Source organism: Bubalus bubalis, chromosome 11, assembly GCF_019923935.1.
Source record: "Bubalus bubalis isolate 160015118507 breed Murrah chromosome 11, NDDB_SH_1, whole genome shotgun sequence".
Classification (NCBI taxonomy): Eukaryota; Metazoa; Chordata; class Mammalia; order Artiodactyla; family Bovidae; genus Bubalus; species Bubalus bubalis.
The window spans coordinates 365,600-379,507 of NC_059167.1; the positions used below are offsets into that span (position 1 = coordinate 365,600).

The window sequence follows — 13,908 nt, forward strand, 5'->3', positions numbered from 1 at the left end:
GAAAATGCTTCTCAGTTCTCTCCTGTACACACTCTCTAAGATGCAGAAGTCATTCTAACACATAAAAAATAATACTTTCCATTCAGCCCTAAGTTTATCATCTATCTTTTCAGCTAGTTAAAGCAGAGCTCATTAAGTTACACAAAATTAAACATAACCTACATTTATTTCAGTCACTACAAAAAATAAAGTACATTTTAGAAACTGTGTATATTTAATGAAGCTGAAAACAAACATAAGATGCTAACAAAAGTATGCCAAAAAAAAAAAAAAATAGACCTTTTAAAAAACCAGGAAAACAATTTTTAAGCCCAAATTATGGTTAATGATTTATATTTACCATTTTTATTTGCTGGTGAAAAAAAGTTGAAGACAGGAGAAAATATGGTCCCCAACAATGTAGTCCTTGGAGGACTGCCAGAGGAAGGGTTATCTTCCAATTTTCCATTTTGTTTTACATGTTGATTTGTCATTTCATAACTACCAGCTTCTAAGAAAGAAACAAAAGAAAAAAGTTGCAATCTAGAAAACATAACTTTCACAAACGTGTTCTAAACCATTCATTAAGAAACTTTTTCCCTCAAAATAATGAAAATTGATTAACATTAATTTTTAAAACCTTATTGTTTAAAGAAATCTTGAGGTAAATCACTTGCAAATCAAATGATCTTTACAGTAAGTTTATTTATAATGCTTTGTAAATGTTAAATTTACTGAGTTTTTACAAAGCAGATTTATATCTGGAATTATATAGTCTGGAAGTCTTAAATTCAACATTGTTTAAAAGAAAATGAAATAAACTCTTTGTAAGTAAAGCAAGCAAGTTACAATACAAAAAACATAAATGTAAGATTCTGCCTTGGCTTATTTGCATTTTGGGATGCTGCCTACTTCACAAAATTTACCCTCTATGTCTAACAAATAACAGCTAAAACATAGAGGCAACCAGTTTCACTGAAGCTACATGCACAGAACGAGACTACACATGCAGCAGCGTGACACGCTCCTACGGACACGGCAGCACCACTGCAGAGCGCCAGGAAGAGCGCCAGGAAGAGCAGCCAGTTTTTCCCTAAGTTTCTTATAAATAAAAAACTGAATGGGTTTTGGGAAAACATAAGTTGGAAATGTTTAAATAAATCATCCTCAACCCTCCACAACTTGACCACATTTCTTTTCTTCTTTCTTTGCTAGAGAACTGTTGACTTGTGTATCCCTTTTCTCCCTGATGGTCAATTCTAGAGATACATCACTGCATTAAGAGGACAGAAGTTGAGAAAAAAAAAAATCATAAAAAAAAGAGGGAAGAGACTGAGGAATTATTACTACTGTTGTGTTTAAAATCGCATTGGTTAAAAGGCAGCACTCCATGCTCTAAAGTGCTATTCACGCTTTCTCTGCTTGTCCATCTTGGTCCACTCCTTTTTGATGCTGAGGAGCTTGTCAGCTCCTCAAAGGTACTGACCTAGAAGAGGGCTTATCAACACTACTGGCTCCGGGCTGGGTAACTCTGTGTTACGGGATGTCCTGTGCGCTGCGTGGCGTTTAGCAGTGCCCCGACCTTCCTGCTAGATGCAAGAAGCAACCTCTCCACAGGCTGGGGCAAACCCAAAGGCCTCCAGACACTGAAAAATGCCCACTGGCGGACAGAGACACTCCTGCTTGAGAAACACTGACCTGAGAGCTCCAAGCCGCCTCTGAGCTTTGAAATGTCATAATCCAGAAACAAATTCTTTATACACATTTCAAAAAATTTATTATATCATTCATAACATATTATATATAACATATATTATTCATAATTATTCATAATAAAAATTATTACTGCTTTAAGAAATTTCATATATATTTTCCTGCCAAACAGTATAAAGCTAGTTGCTCTGCCTTTAACTGTCACTTTAACTCATCAAAGTAGATGTATATTAGGAAGGTAAATTTCTATTTACTTCATGCTATTCATACTTAATACAAAGATTATAAAAAGGCAGAAATTGCTCAAAGTAGATTTTTTTAAAACACAGAAAAAACATATCAGTGATCTCTGCTTAAAAGCAACAGGTAAACATTAACAAACCTCCATTTACTTGACTTTTCCGTCTTACTCGAGATATCTGTTTGTTAGGCTTTTCTCCTGCTCTTGGTGTTGATGTGATCAAATTATTATCTATATCACGTTCAATTCTACTCCGTTTTGAAGGATTTTCTCTCTCTTCCTTAAGATATAAGAGGAAAAAACATGCATTGAACAGAGTCATTCTGCTGGATAAGTTACATTTTTTTGGGCCACTCTACGCAGCTTACTGGGTCTTAGTTCCCCAATCAGGGACTGAACCTAGGCCACAGTGATGCAAGCGCCAAGTCCTAACCACTGGGCCACCAGGGAATTCTCTACACGTCACACTCTTTTAAAACGATAAAATATGTTCACTACATTATTTACAACAGCCAATGTTATCTGTTATCAACTGATGGACACTTAGGTTGTGTCCATATCTTGGCTATTATAAATAATGCAGTGAATATAGATGCATGTACACAAACAATGGAATATTATTCAGCCATAAAAAAAATGAACTCCTGTCACTAGTGACAACATGGATGAACCTAACAGGCATTTCATGAAGTAAAAAAAGTCAGACAGAGAAAGACATATACCATATGATCTCACTTACATGTGGAATTAAAAACCAAAACAAATAAAAAACACCAAGCTCACAGAGGGCAGACTGGTGGTTGCCAGAGACAGGGGGATGGGGATGAAGGAGTGGATGACGAGTATCATCAAAGGGTGCAAAGGGCCATAACACGCTACGAGCAGGGCGCACCGCACAGCGTGGTGACTGCACGTGCATTCCGCACTGCGCACGGAGAGCTGCGTTACACACATGACTTAGAGTCAGAAAATAAAATAAATTTAAAAAAAGGAGTAAAGCTTAAAAGTTTTGATCACAAGAAAAATTCTGTAACCAAGAATGGTGACAGATATTAATTCGACTTATTGTGGTGATCATTTTGCAATATATAAAAATACTGAGTCAGGCTATATGCCTGAAGCTAATATATGTCACTTCTCTCAGATTTTTAAGAAGATAAAATATGTTGTAAAATGCTTTATTCTCTTTTTTTCGTATCAAGGAGAAACAAACAGAAATACCTAACAACAGAAGAAAACAGAAAAAAATCTGACAAGAGTCATGAAAGTATTCATTAATGTCATTATACTACACAAACACCTCACAATTACTCAAAAGAACAGGGGTCATTTCCTCGAGTGAACCCCACTGGAATCTGCTGGCATATTACGTATAACCAAAAATGACATAAAAATAACAGGGCTTGTCCACTGCTAACCATCTAATGCCAACCTCAACCTTCAAAAGGTCCCAATCAACACTAAGAAGTCTATTCTTTAACAAAGTTCTCTATTAGTTTCCTTATGTGGGGGGCAAATCCACATTACCAGTTTACACTATTTTGCAATACAGAGTTACGATCAGATCAGATCAGTCGCTCAGTCGTGTCCAACTCTTTGCGACCCCATGAATCACAGCACGCCAGGCCTCCCTGTCCATCACCAACTCCCGGAGTTCACTCAGACTCACGTCCATCGAGTCAGTGATGCCATCCAGCCATCTCATCCTCTGTCGTCCCCTTCTCCTCCTACCCCCAATCCCTCCCAGCATCAGAGTCTTTTCCAATGAGTCAACTCTTCGCATGAGGTGGCCAAAGTACTGGAGTTTCAGCTTTAGCATCATTCCTTCCAAAGAAATCCCAGGGCTGATCTCCTTCAGAATGGACTGGTTGGCTCTCCTTGCAATCCAAGGGACTCTCAAGAGTCTTCTCCACAGAGTTATGATAGTTTGACTTAAAGATTTTCTGACTTTTACAAGTCAGAATGTGAAAGCAACGGTGCTTTGGAGTCTGTTTTTTCCCCCGGAGTCTGTTTTGGAGTCTGTTTTTTCCCCTGGCCAGCAACATGCAGGCACTCCGCTCTCACGTGATGCCGGGCTACAGCCAGCCACTTGATCACGATCACTCACAACATTCTGTATCCATACAGCCATTTTCACTTTCAGTACAGTATTCAATAAGTTAAATAAGATATTCAACACTTAAAAAGTGTTACAAGCATGTTAAAGGTAGGCTAGGATAAGCTATGATGTCAGGCAGCTGCTGCTAAGTCGCTTCAGTCGTGTCCGACTCTGTGCGACCCTATAGACGGCAGCCCACCAGGCTCCCCCGTCCCTGGGATTCTTCAGGCAAGAACACTGGAGTGGGTTGCCATTTCCTTCTCCGATGCAGGAAAGTGAAAAGTGCAAGTGAAGTCACTCAGTCGTGTCCGACTCTTAGCGACCCCATGGACTGCAGCCCACCAGGCTCCTCCGTCCATGGATTTTCCAGGCAAGAGCACTGGAGTGGGTGCCATCGCCTTCTCCGGATGTCAGGCAGGGTAAGTGCATTAAGTGCATTTTCAGCTTACATTTTCAATTTACAATGGGTTTATCAGGACATGACCCTACCATAAATTAAGGAAGATCTGTATTACTGACTGAAATAGTATACTCCATGCAATAACCTGCATTTTTTCCATCTGTACCTCCATTTTTTGGTCATTAGTACAATTCTTCCAGTCATCTCCTACATGAGCAATTTTCTTACATTACTGCAATACTGGCCTCTAATTTCTTGCTGTTTCAATGAAAGTACCTGAAATCTTCTGTTAAGGATTAGATTTTTCCACAGCAAATAATAATATACTATTGTGCATTTTCTAAAAGTTGAATATTATTTTACTGTCTCTGAAACAAACTTTGGTATTGCAAATAGCCAAAATTACAATTCCACAATTCCCTATCTGGATCAAAATGAAAAAAGATAATACTGCTAATATCACTCAATACAGAATTTTACTTTTCTCACCAGTTTCTCTAATTTTAGGTAAGTTCACCAAGACAATCTCCTTAGCACAAAGTAATGTGCCAGTGTTCCACAATGTAATTCCTCCACTGTTTACTATTCCCCTGCACTTAAAAATGACGACCAGGAAGCCTCAAATCCGAAACACTGGATCTTCATTACAGAGGGGCTCTTATCATCAAGTCCTCAAGAAAGAAATAATGCTGCAAAGCCTTATTACACTTACTACTCTAAGCTCCAGCATTTTCTTGAAGAAGTCTCTTAGTACATCTGCTATAATGTAAATACATACATGCATTCCTGGAAAATTTTCACTCTGCAACCCTAAAAATAACAAGGTTTATGGGGAAAAATGGGTCCATGAGGGTAGAGAAGGGTACATGGGAGGCAGATCAGCCAAAGCCCCTGAAAATCTGTAACCACAGCACTAAGAAAACCAATGATGGGGACTTCCAGAAATGACCTGGACGCCCCAGGTAAGCAGCTATGAGCAGCTACAATGCTACCTCAGAGTTTAATAAAAGGGATTTAAAACAGAAGTAAAAAGAAAGGTTTATGGGAGCCGAAAGTGGAGCTTTAAGGCAGGAAGACTGCAAACACGGACACGAAAGGAAATGCAAACCGCCAGATGAGGAGAGGAGTCCATGACAGACCGGGCTGCGTCTCCAGGAGGAGCCCCTGATACAGGGCACTAGTTTTAATTAAAAACTGGGTGTAGGATAAAATTCCACCACCATTATACAGGATTCCCTTGTCCAGTTTAGAAAAAATCATACATACACCAAAACCCACTCATGTTATATTGAAACTATCTCCCTATTTAACAATATATATCAACATTAACGTATAAGAGCTAACAAGCATCCCCGGCAGCTCAGTGGTAAAGAATCCACCTGCAACGAAGGAGATGAGAGTTCGATCCCTGGGTCAGGAAGATCCCCTGGAGAAGGAAATGGCAACTCACACCAGGATTCTTGCCTGGGAAATCCCACGGACAGAGGAGCCTGGTGGGCTACAGTCCATGGGGTTGCAAAAGAGCCGGACACGACTGAGTGACTAAACAACAGCACATAAGCTAACTGTTAGTGTGGAGGTACCACACACACAGCAGAAACAGCTATACTGTGGTCAGTTGAGAATACATTCAAATACTTCAGTTTACATCTCTAAAGAGAAATAGAAAACTATTAAGATCAGGGTTAAACTTCTGCAGTCACTGACAATAATATTCTATTCTTCAGAATAAAGCATTTAAACGTCTGATGAAGCTCCAATTCTGAAATCTGTCACCAAATCCTCATCTTTCTTAAACACTCATGTATATAATTTGGGGGCATTTTTGGATATAGGATGCATTTTAGAAGAGGAACTAGGAAAAATAACATTTCTACATTACTGTACAGGTTATTTAAAATAATTTTAATAACCCTACAATGTCTTCTTTGGAATCTGCATTTTTCAAAGCTGCCTCTAAGACATGCTTTTAAGGGGAAAGCTTGGGAAGGCAGCATTCTTAAATCTCTGAATCCCAAAGGAAATACAGAGAACTAAAGAAGCAACAAAAACCCAACAGCACATTTATAACAAAACCAGGAAACAAGGTTTCTCCCCCAAACTCCAAGCAGATGAGGACAAACCAACAGCTGTAATACTGAAGGAATCATCTTTATCAGTGCTGGAGAAAGCAAAGCAATGCAACACAGAACGGGACCCATCTGAGGCCAGGAGAAGCCACCCCAAACTGCTAACAGGGTAGGTATTCAGTGGAGAGCACGGCAGGCCAGTCTGACGACAGCAGATGAAACGGGGCAGAGGACGCTGCTGCTCAATCCAATAGCAAAGGGATCCACAACTGAAATGGGAGCAGTATAGCTCCTAGGAACTCTTGACACTGACCAACTATAGCTCTCTTCAGAACAGAGCTGCATATGAAGGGAAACTGCTAGGAATGGAATCGAAATTTCATTGCAGAAAAAGGCACAACAGAAAAGCAAAGAAAAGTTCCAGATAAACAATGAATAGGGATAAAGAAGGCTTCCTAGGTGGCTCAGTGGTAAAGAATCCACCTGCCAAGCAAGAGACTCAGGTTCAATCCCTGGATCAGGAAGATCCCCTGGAAAAGGAAATGGCAACCCACTCCAGTATTCTTGCCTGGAGAATTCCATGGACAGAGGAGCCTGGCAGGCTACAGTCCATGGGGTTGCAAAAGAGTCAGACACAACTTATCAACTAAACAAAAATAAACAGGGATAAACATACAGCAAAACTCGAAATGCAATCACTGTATTTTTAACACTATTCAAAAACAACAAAATTGATTAGAAAAGATACCCTGAACCATACAATCTTCTAAAAATTTAGAAAAACTCATGTAAGAATGAGAGAAAAGAAAGCATAGATCTGAAATTCCACACAAAATCATTGTAATAAAATGTTGCTTAGTAGCTAAGTCTGTCCTTCTCTTTTGCAACTCCGTGGACTGTAGCTGCCAGACTCCTCTGTCCACGGGATTTCCCAGGCAAGAATATTGGAGTGAGTTGCCATTTCCTTCTCCAGGGACATTCGCAACCCAGGGATCCAACCTGTGTCTCCTGCATTTGCAGGCAGATTCTTTACCACTGAGGTACCTGGGAAGCCCATAATAAAACACAGGAGAAGTAAAAGAAAGCATCTCAGAAAAATACGCGTGAGAGCGCCTTCCCTGGCTGTCCAGTGGTTAAGATTGCACGTTTCCACTGTGAGGGGGGGGCTGATCCCTGGGCAAGAAAGAAACTAAGAGCCCTGTGGTGCAAACTCCCCAAAAATGCATTGAGAGCAGATTAAAATTAGACCTTTATTTCAAAAAAGACAAACAACATTAACAAAGTGATATGACACATACATCAGAGTTAGAAACAATTCACGAATGAAAAGACAGAACAAAATAGAAATAAAAGAGAAAAATATTTTAGAAATAAAGACTAGGATAGACATAAAAGTTAGTCAATAGGATAGACTATGTGCCTTTATGAGAATTAGAAGGTAAAATTGAGGGGAGGGGAGTTTAAGACATCAAAATGTAACAAATACTGAGGAAGATCCGACAGACAGAAAACAGTAAGTGGTCCCTGAGCAGGAAGCCAGAGCCAAGAACAAGGCAGAAGAATGAGCATCGTGAAGTTTTCCTCAAATGAAACATCTGAAATTACATACTCAAAGAGTACACAGGCCTTGTTTTTTTTTTTGGTATGTGCGACAGCTTCACAGTCTTCAAAGTCCCCACCAGGGACTGAACCCAGGGCTTCCGACAGGGAGAGCTCAGAGTTCTAACCTAACCACTGGGCTGCCAGGGGGCTCTGAGAGTGCGCTATCGGACCACAGCCTTCAACCCAGAAAAACGACAAGACAGACCCTAAACTTACCACAATTTAAAGAAAAAAAATCCTTTGGAGAACAAGGAAAAATGTTCGTTTAAGAACAGAAAATTAGACTGTCATCAAACTTTGAAAGCAGTGCGTTTAATGCTGGAAGAAAATGGAATAACACTTTTAAAAATCAAGAAGAGAAACTGTGAGACAAGGATATCATATGCAGTAAAAGTAGTTTTAAAGCACAGAACTCAGAATATTGTTTCTGTGTCTGCTTCATGTGGCATCTACCAAAAAATGACTACAGACAACAACCAGAGGACTGGGGAAAGCATTAAACACGATGAACGCACACAGGACCTGTGCAAGATGAACGAGGGTCAGAGATCCCGTGTAATGGCTACAGGCTCAGAATATATACACGACAGTAAAAACTGGTAAGAGATATATAAATTTTAAAATGTTCACTTTAAAGACATTCTGAGAAAAGCTGACAGAATTCATTTTTAGCTGGTAAGAAATAACAAATGAAGTTATCTAGGCATAAAAGAAATAATACCAGATGGGATTCTAAATCTGCAATAAGGAATGGATACCACTAAGGGCAAACATGAGTAAATTCAAAAGATCTTTGTGTTCAATAGTTCTAATATGGTCTTTCTAGCTGTCTTCAACACTGATACCTGCTACAATCTCTGCAGCCTCATTATAATCCAATAAAGTATTCTGAAGTCTCAGAGCTGCTTCTCTCTCTCTCTCTACATATATATATGGAAACACAATAAAGGTACTCTCATTGCTTTGCAATATTATTAAATTTGGTCTTTAAAATCTACTCTAAAGTTATTTTAGAATTTAGTAATTCTTTAAATAAAATTTATAATTAAGAATGGATTATTGGATTGAAAAAGGGAGCTGGGTGATCTGTGATTTCAATCCACCACTCCTAGTGATGAAACTGACATAGAATTCTATAGCTCGTGAAAGGAGGAAATGTACTCCAAGGGAACTAAATACAACTGTAAATTATAAATGAAAATAAGATAAAGTTAGTGTCCCTTTGGCTTCAAAATTGTCTTATGCAACAGAACATATTCAAATAGAATTATAGTGCCAATTCAGTTGCACTGTCGTTTGAGAACAATCATTCAGTTTTTAAAAAAGAAACAATATTTTAGATGTACAGGATGAAATCTTTAAAAGCCAAAATAGTTACAGCCTTTCAAACTTAAATTGCAAAACCCAATGAGGTGTCTCAGAAACAAAGTTTGTTATATTGCTTTGGCTGAAAAAAGGTATATACTTATGAGAGACTTACAAACTCTTACACAGTAGGTAGTGCTGAAAACCTACTAAGTCAGTAAAAGAAACAAGCAGAGACTTTCCTGGTGGTCCAGTGATTAAGAGTCCACCTGCCAATGCAGGAGACTGGTTCGATACTGATCCGGGAAGATCCCATGTGCCGTGGAGCAACTAAGCTCCTCTGCCACAACAACTGAGCTCTAGAGCCTGTGCTCTACAAGAGGAGAAGCCGCCGCAATGAGAAGCCCAAGAACGGCAACAGAGACTGGCCCCTCCTGCCACAACCAGAGAAAGCCTGCGTGCAGCACCGTCAAACATAGACAGACAGACCAGCAGGCAAGTAAGAAATAAAGAAACAGACGTTTCCACTTTCTAGTGATAAAGTAAATCACTGGGAGACTTAACTGTAAACACAGAAAATGAGCTAACACTGGTATGTGACTTGTACTTGTCTGCTGCTGCTGCTGCTAAGTCGCTTCGGTCGTGTCCGCCTCTGTGCGACCCCACAGACGGCAGCCCACCAGGCTCCCCCATCCCTGGGATTCTCCAGGCAAGAACACTGGAGTGGGTTGCCATTTCCTTCTCCAATGTGTGAGAGTGAAAAGTGAAAGGGAAAAAAAATTAAAAAAAAAAAAAAAAAAAGTGAAAGGGAAGTCGCTCAGTCGTGTCCGACCCTTCTCAACCCCATGGACTGCAGCACACCAGGCTCCTCAATCCATGGGATTTTCCAGGCAAGAGTGCTGGAGTGGGGTGCCATTGCCTTCTCCGTATGTGACACTCATATCAACTAACCATCAAAGATCTTCTTTACCATGAATGCATGGTAACAAACACAAGTGAATTAATTTTTTGCATCTCAGTTTATCCTGGAATAACTTGTGTCAATGTCTGTGATGACTATTTTGTGATGCAAAATAAAAAAAAAGGTTTATGATTACTGCCACCTCAGCACAAATCAAAACGTGGACACACAAAGTTACTGTATTTTTCACAGCCATTCACTTGCATGGGGGGAAAAAGCTATACTTAAGAATGTCCCTGATGAAGCTGTAAAATTAATTAAATCTCAACCCTTAAATATGTGTTAAACTCTATATGACAAGATGGGAAGCACACAAACGCCTCTGCTGCACACTGTGCTTCCACAGTTGTCTTGAGGAAAAGCATCTGACTGTTGAGTTGTAAGCTAAATTAGATCACTTTTTTGATCGCTTCTCGGCCTTTTGGCTAAGATCAAGTGTAGATCACTTTTTCTGATAGAAAACTACCTTTACTTGAAGTAGTTTATTTTCTGAAAAATGAACAAAGCAACTCAAGAAAAAACTAATACATTTTGTTGCCGACGATAAAATTTGAGCATTCAGCTAAAAACTGGGATTTTAGGAAACCTGGACAATGCATTGTAAGACTCAAGAGTTTCCCAATATTGTTCTATTGAGATCAGTGGGGTTGTTCAGAAATGTGATTTCTAAACATTAAATAAATAATGAAATATGTCAATGTGGATACATATGTGGAAGATTTACATAATAAAGCAAACCATTATTTTCCCAACCAAAAAAACAGTACATGATGTTACAAAATCAGATGTAGGTAAAAAGATTCATTCCAAGTGCAAGACAGACCAATAAAAAGATCACTGTAGAGCTTTCTTTCAAAGTCAATATTGGGACAAGAACTTAAGATATCACACCACTTGTCAAGTTTTGGTATAAAATCTGCAATTATCTAAAAAGTATATTAAAAAACTCTTCCGTTTTCTAAATACATGTATAATTTTCTTTTTGTGTGTCAATGATAACCACAAACTACGTTCTTTGAAGCGACCGTTAAAGAGGTCTATAGGGCTTCCTTGGTGGTCCAGTGGTTTAAGAAACTTGCCTTGCAATGTGAGGGACACCTGTTCGATCCCTGGTTGCAAAGCACCACAGCTGATGAGCCCGAGCCCTAAAGCCCACAAAGTGCGACTACTGAAGCCCTCGCGCCTGAGCCTGGAGCCTGTGCTCAAAAGAGGAAGCCCCTGAGCCTAGAGCCTGTGCTCCTCAACAGAGGAAGCCCCGCAGTGAGGAGCCCACACACAACTAGAGGGTGGCCCGCACGTCGCAGCCAGAGGAGGCCCCTGCACATCAATGACGAGCCAGCATAGCCGGAAGTAAACCTTAAAAGAGAGAAAATATTAAAGGAAAAAGAGGTTTATAAAACTGTAAATATTGTCCTGTTTCCCACTAATTCCCTTTTTCTTTAGAAAATAGTTAAAATATTAACTGTACTAACATCAACATGTAATGGGTTTAGAATTAAAATTTTTATATTTTCAAAATTCCTCAGTTAGTATCTAATGAGATATAGATAGATATTACCCCCATAAACAAAAAGTTCTTTAGGGTTTCTAATAATTTATAAGATGGTAAAGGATCCTAAGATTGAAAAGTTTAAGAACCACTTGCTTAAGAGGGACCACTAATGAATTCACAAGACAAAATGTAAAAATTCACTCCCAAAAAATGGGGAGAAAATTTGAGCTGGAAGGGAGAGCTGACAAGTGGCAGTCAAAGGGTACAGAGTTTCTTTAGGGGAGGATATAAATGGTTTAAAATTAACTGTGGTAATGACTGCATAACTCTGTGCATATATTAAAGCCTACTGAATCTATACCTTAATTGGGTGAGTTTTAGGCCATGTGAATCATATCTCCATAATGTTATACTATATGTATCTATCATATAATCCAACAATATCAATCTTAGTTATTCACCCAGGTTTAACTTAAACAAATGTCCACACATGGATTCAAAACAGAAACATTCACAGCAACTTCGTTCACAACAGCCAAAACCCAGAAATATCTCAAGTGGATAACAAGTCACGGTATGTGGTGCCAAGTCACTTCAGTCGTGTCCGTCGCTTTGCGATCCTATGGACAGCAGCCTGCCAGGCTCCTCTGTCCACGGGATTCTCCAGGCAAGAACACTGGAGTGGGTTGCCATGCCCTCCTCCAGGGGATCTTCCCGACCCAGGGACTGAACTTGCAGCATGTCTACTGCATTAGCAGGAAGGTTCTTTACCACTAGCACCACCTGGGAAGTCCTGTGATATGTGGTATACTCACACAATAGAAAACTGTTTGGGGCACAGGAGAGAGAAGGGATAAATTACAGATACATGCAGTAACACAAATGAATCCAAAAACTTTACGTTGAATGAAGGAAGCAAGACATGTTATATGCATAGGTAACTTTAAAGAAGATTTATACAATCTATAATAACAGAAGATCAATGGTTGTCTAGGATGATGCTGAGATGGTCCTCAATACTCCAAGGTTACTTTTTGGTCATGGGTGTATAGTATAATTCTGTTAAAATTCATGAAAACATATAATTTAAATCAGTGTGTCTTACTGTGTTTCATTATACCCCATAAAATTAATTGTTAAAAAGTCAATGGAGATAAAGTAGAATTCTAAAGATAACTAGTTCATCAAGAAGAAGGCAAGATGAAACAGAGTAAAAAATAACAAATGGGATAAATACAGAATAAATTACCAGATGGGAAACTAAAGCGTCTGCCTACAGTGCGGGAGACCCGGGTTCGATACCTGGGTCGGGAAGATCCCCTGGAGAAGGAAATGGCACCCTACTCCAGTATTCGTGCCTGGAAAATCCCATGGACGGAGGAGATTGGTTGGCTACTGTCCATGGGGTCGCAAAGAGTCGGACACGACTGAGCGACTTCACTATCACTCACTATTAATAACTACATTAAATGTAAACAGACTAAACAAGCCAATTTAAATACAAACACATAGGGTGGGAAAAGGTGTATCAGGCAAATGGTAAGAAAGAAAGCTGTGTGGTTTTATCAATATCAGGCCAAGTAAATCTCAAGGCAAACAGTATTACCAGAGATGAGAGACATTTCACAGTGGTGGAAACTTACACCCAACACTCACAAACATGTACGCCCCTAACAAGAGAGCTTCACAACACACACAGCGAGAACTGACAGAACGGAAGGTAGAGAGTTCATAATTAAGAGACGGAGACTTAAAATAAGACACAGAGTATTTGAATACTATCAAACTATCTGATTAACTGATACTTACAGAACTGTACTAATCAATTCCAGAATGTGCATATTTTTTTCAAACACATGGGACATTTACCAAAATAGTCCATATGTTAAAAAATATCAAAAGACACCAAAGAAGTGAAGTCATACAGTATATGTTCTTAGGTCACAATAATATTAAATTAGATATAAACAATTAAAAGATATCTAATAAATGCCCAAATATCTGATCTGAAAATTAAATAACGTATTTCTAAATAATCCATGGACCAA

The 13,908-nt window shown here is 39.2% G+C and overlaps 1 protein-coding gene and 1 pseudogene across 5 annotated transcripts in view; one reads left to right on the forward strand and one right to left on the reverse strand.

The window, feature by feature from the left end:
• CTDSPL2 (CTD small phosphatase like 2) overlaps positions 1–13,908 on the reverse strand; it is a 76,313-nt gene that overhangs the window by 30,906 nt on the left and 31,499 nt on the right. For 4 of the 5 annotated variants that reach the window (XM_006075887.4, XM_006075886.4, XM_025295078.3 and 1 more), the window contains exons 3-4: positions 2,075–2,213; positions 341–490 (exon numbers count right to left, since the gene is read on the reverse strand). In XM_006075887.4, coding sequence (XP_006075949.3) covers positions 341–490; positions 2,075–2,213 — 289 coding nt within the window. The remainder of the gene's footprint in view (positions 1–340; positions 491–2,074; positions 2,214–13,908) is intronic. The other variant, XM_006075888.4, reaches the window with a different exon arrangement.
• Positions 10,774–10,882, forward strand: LOC112577889 (annotated as a pseudogene).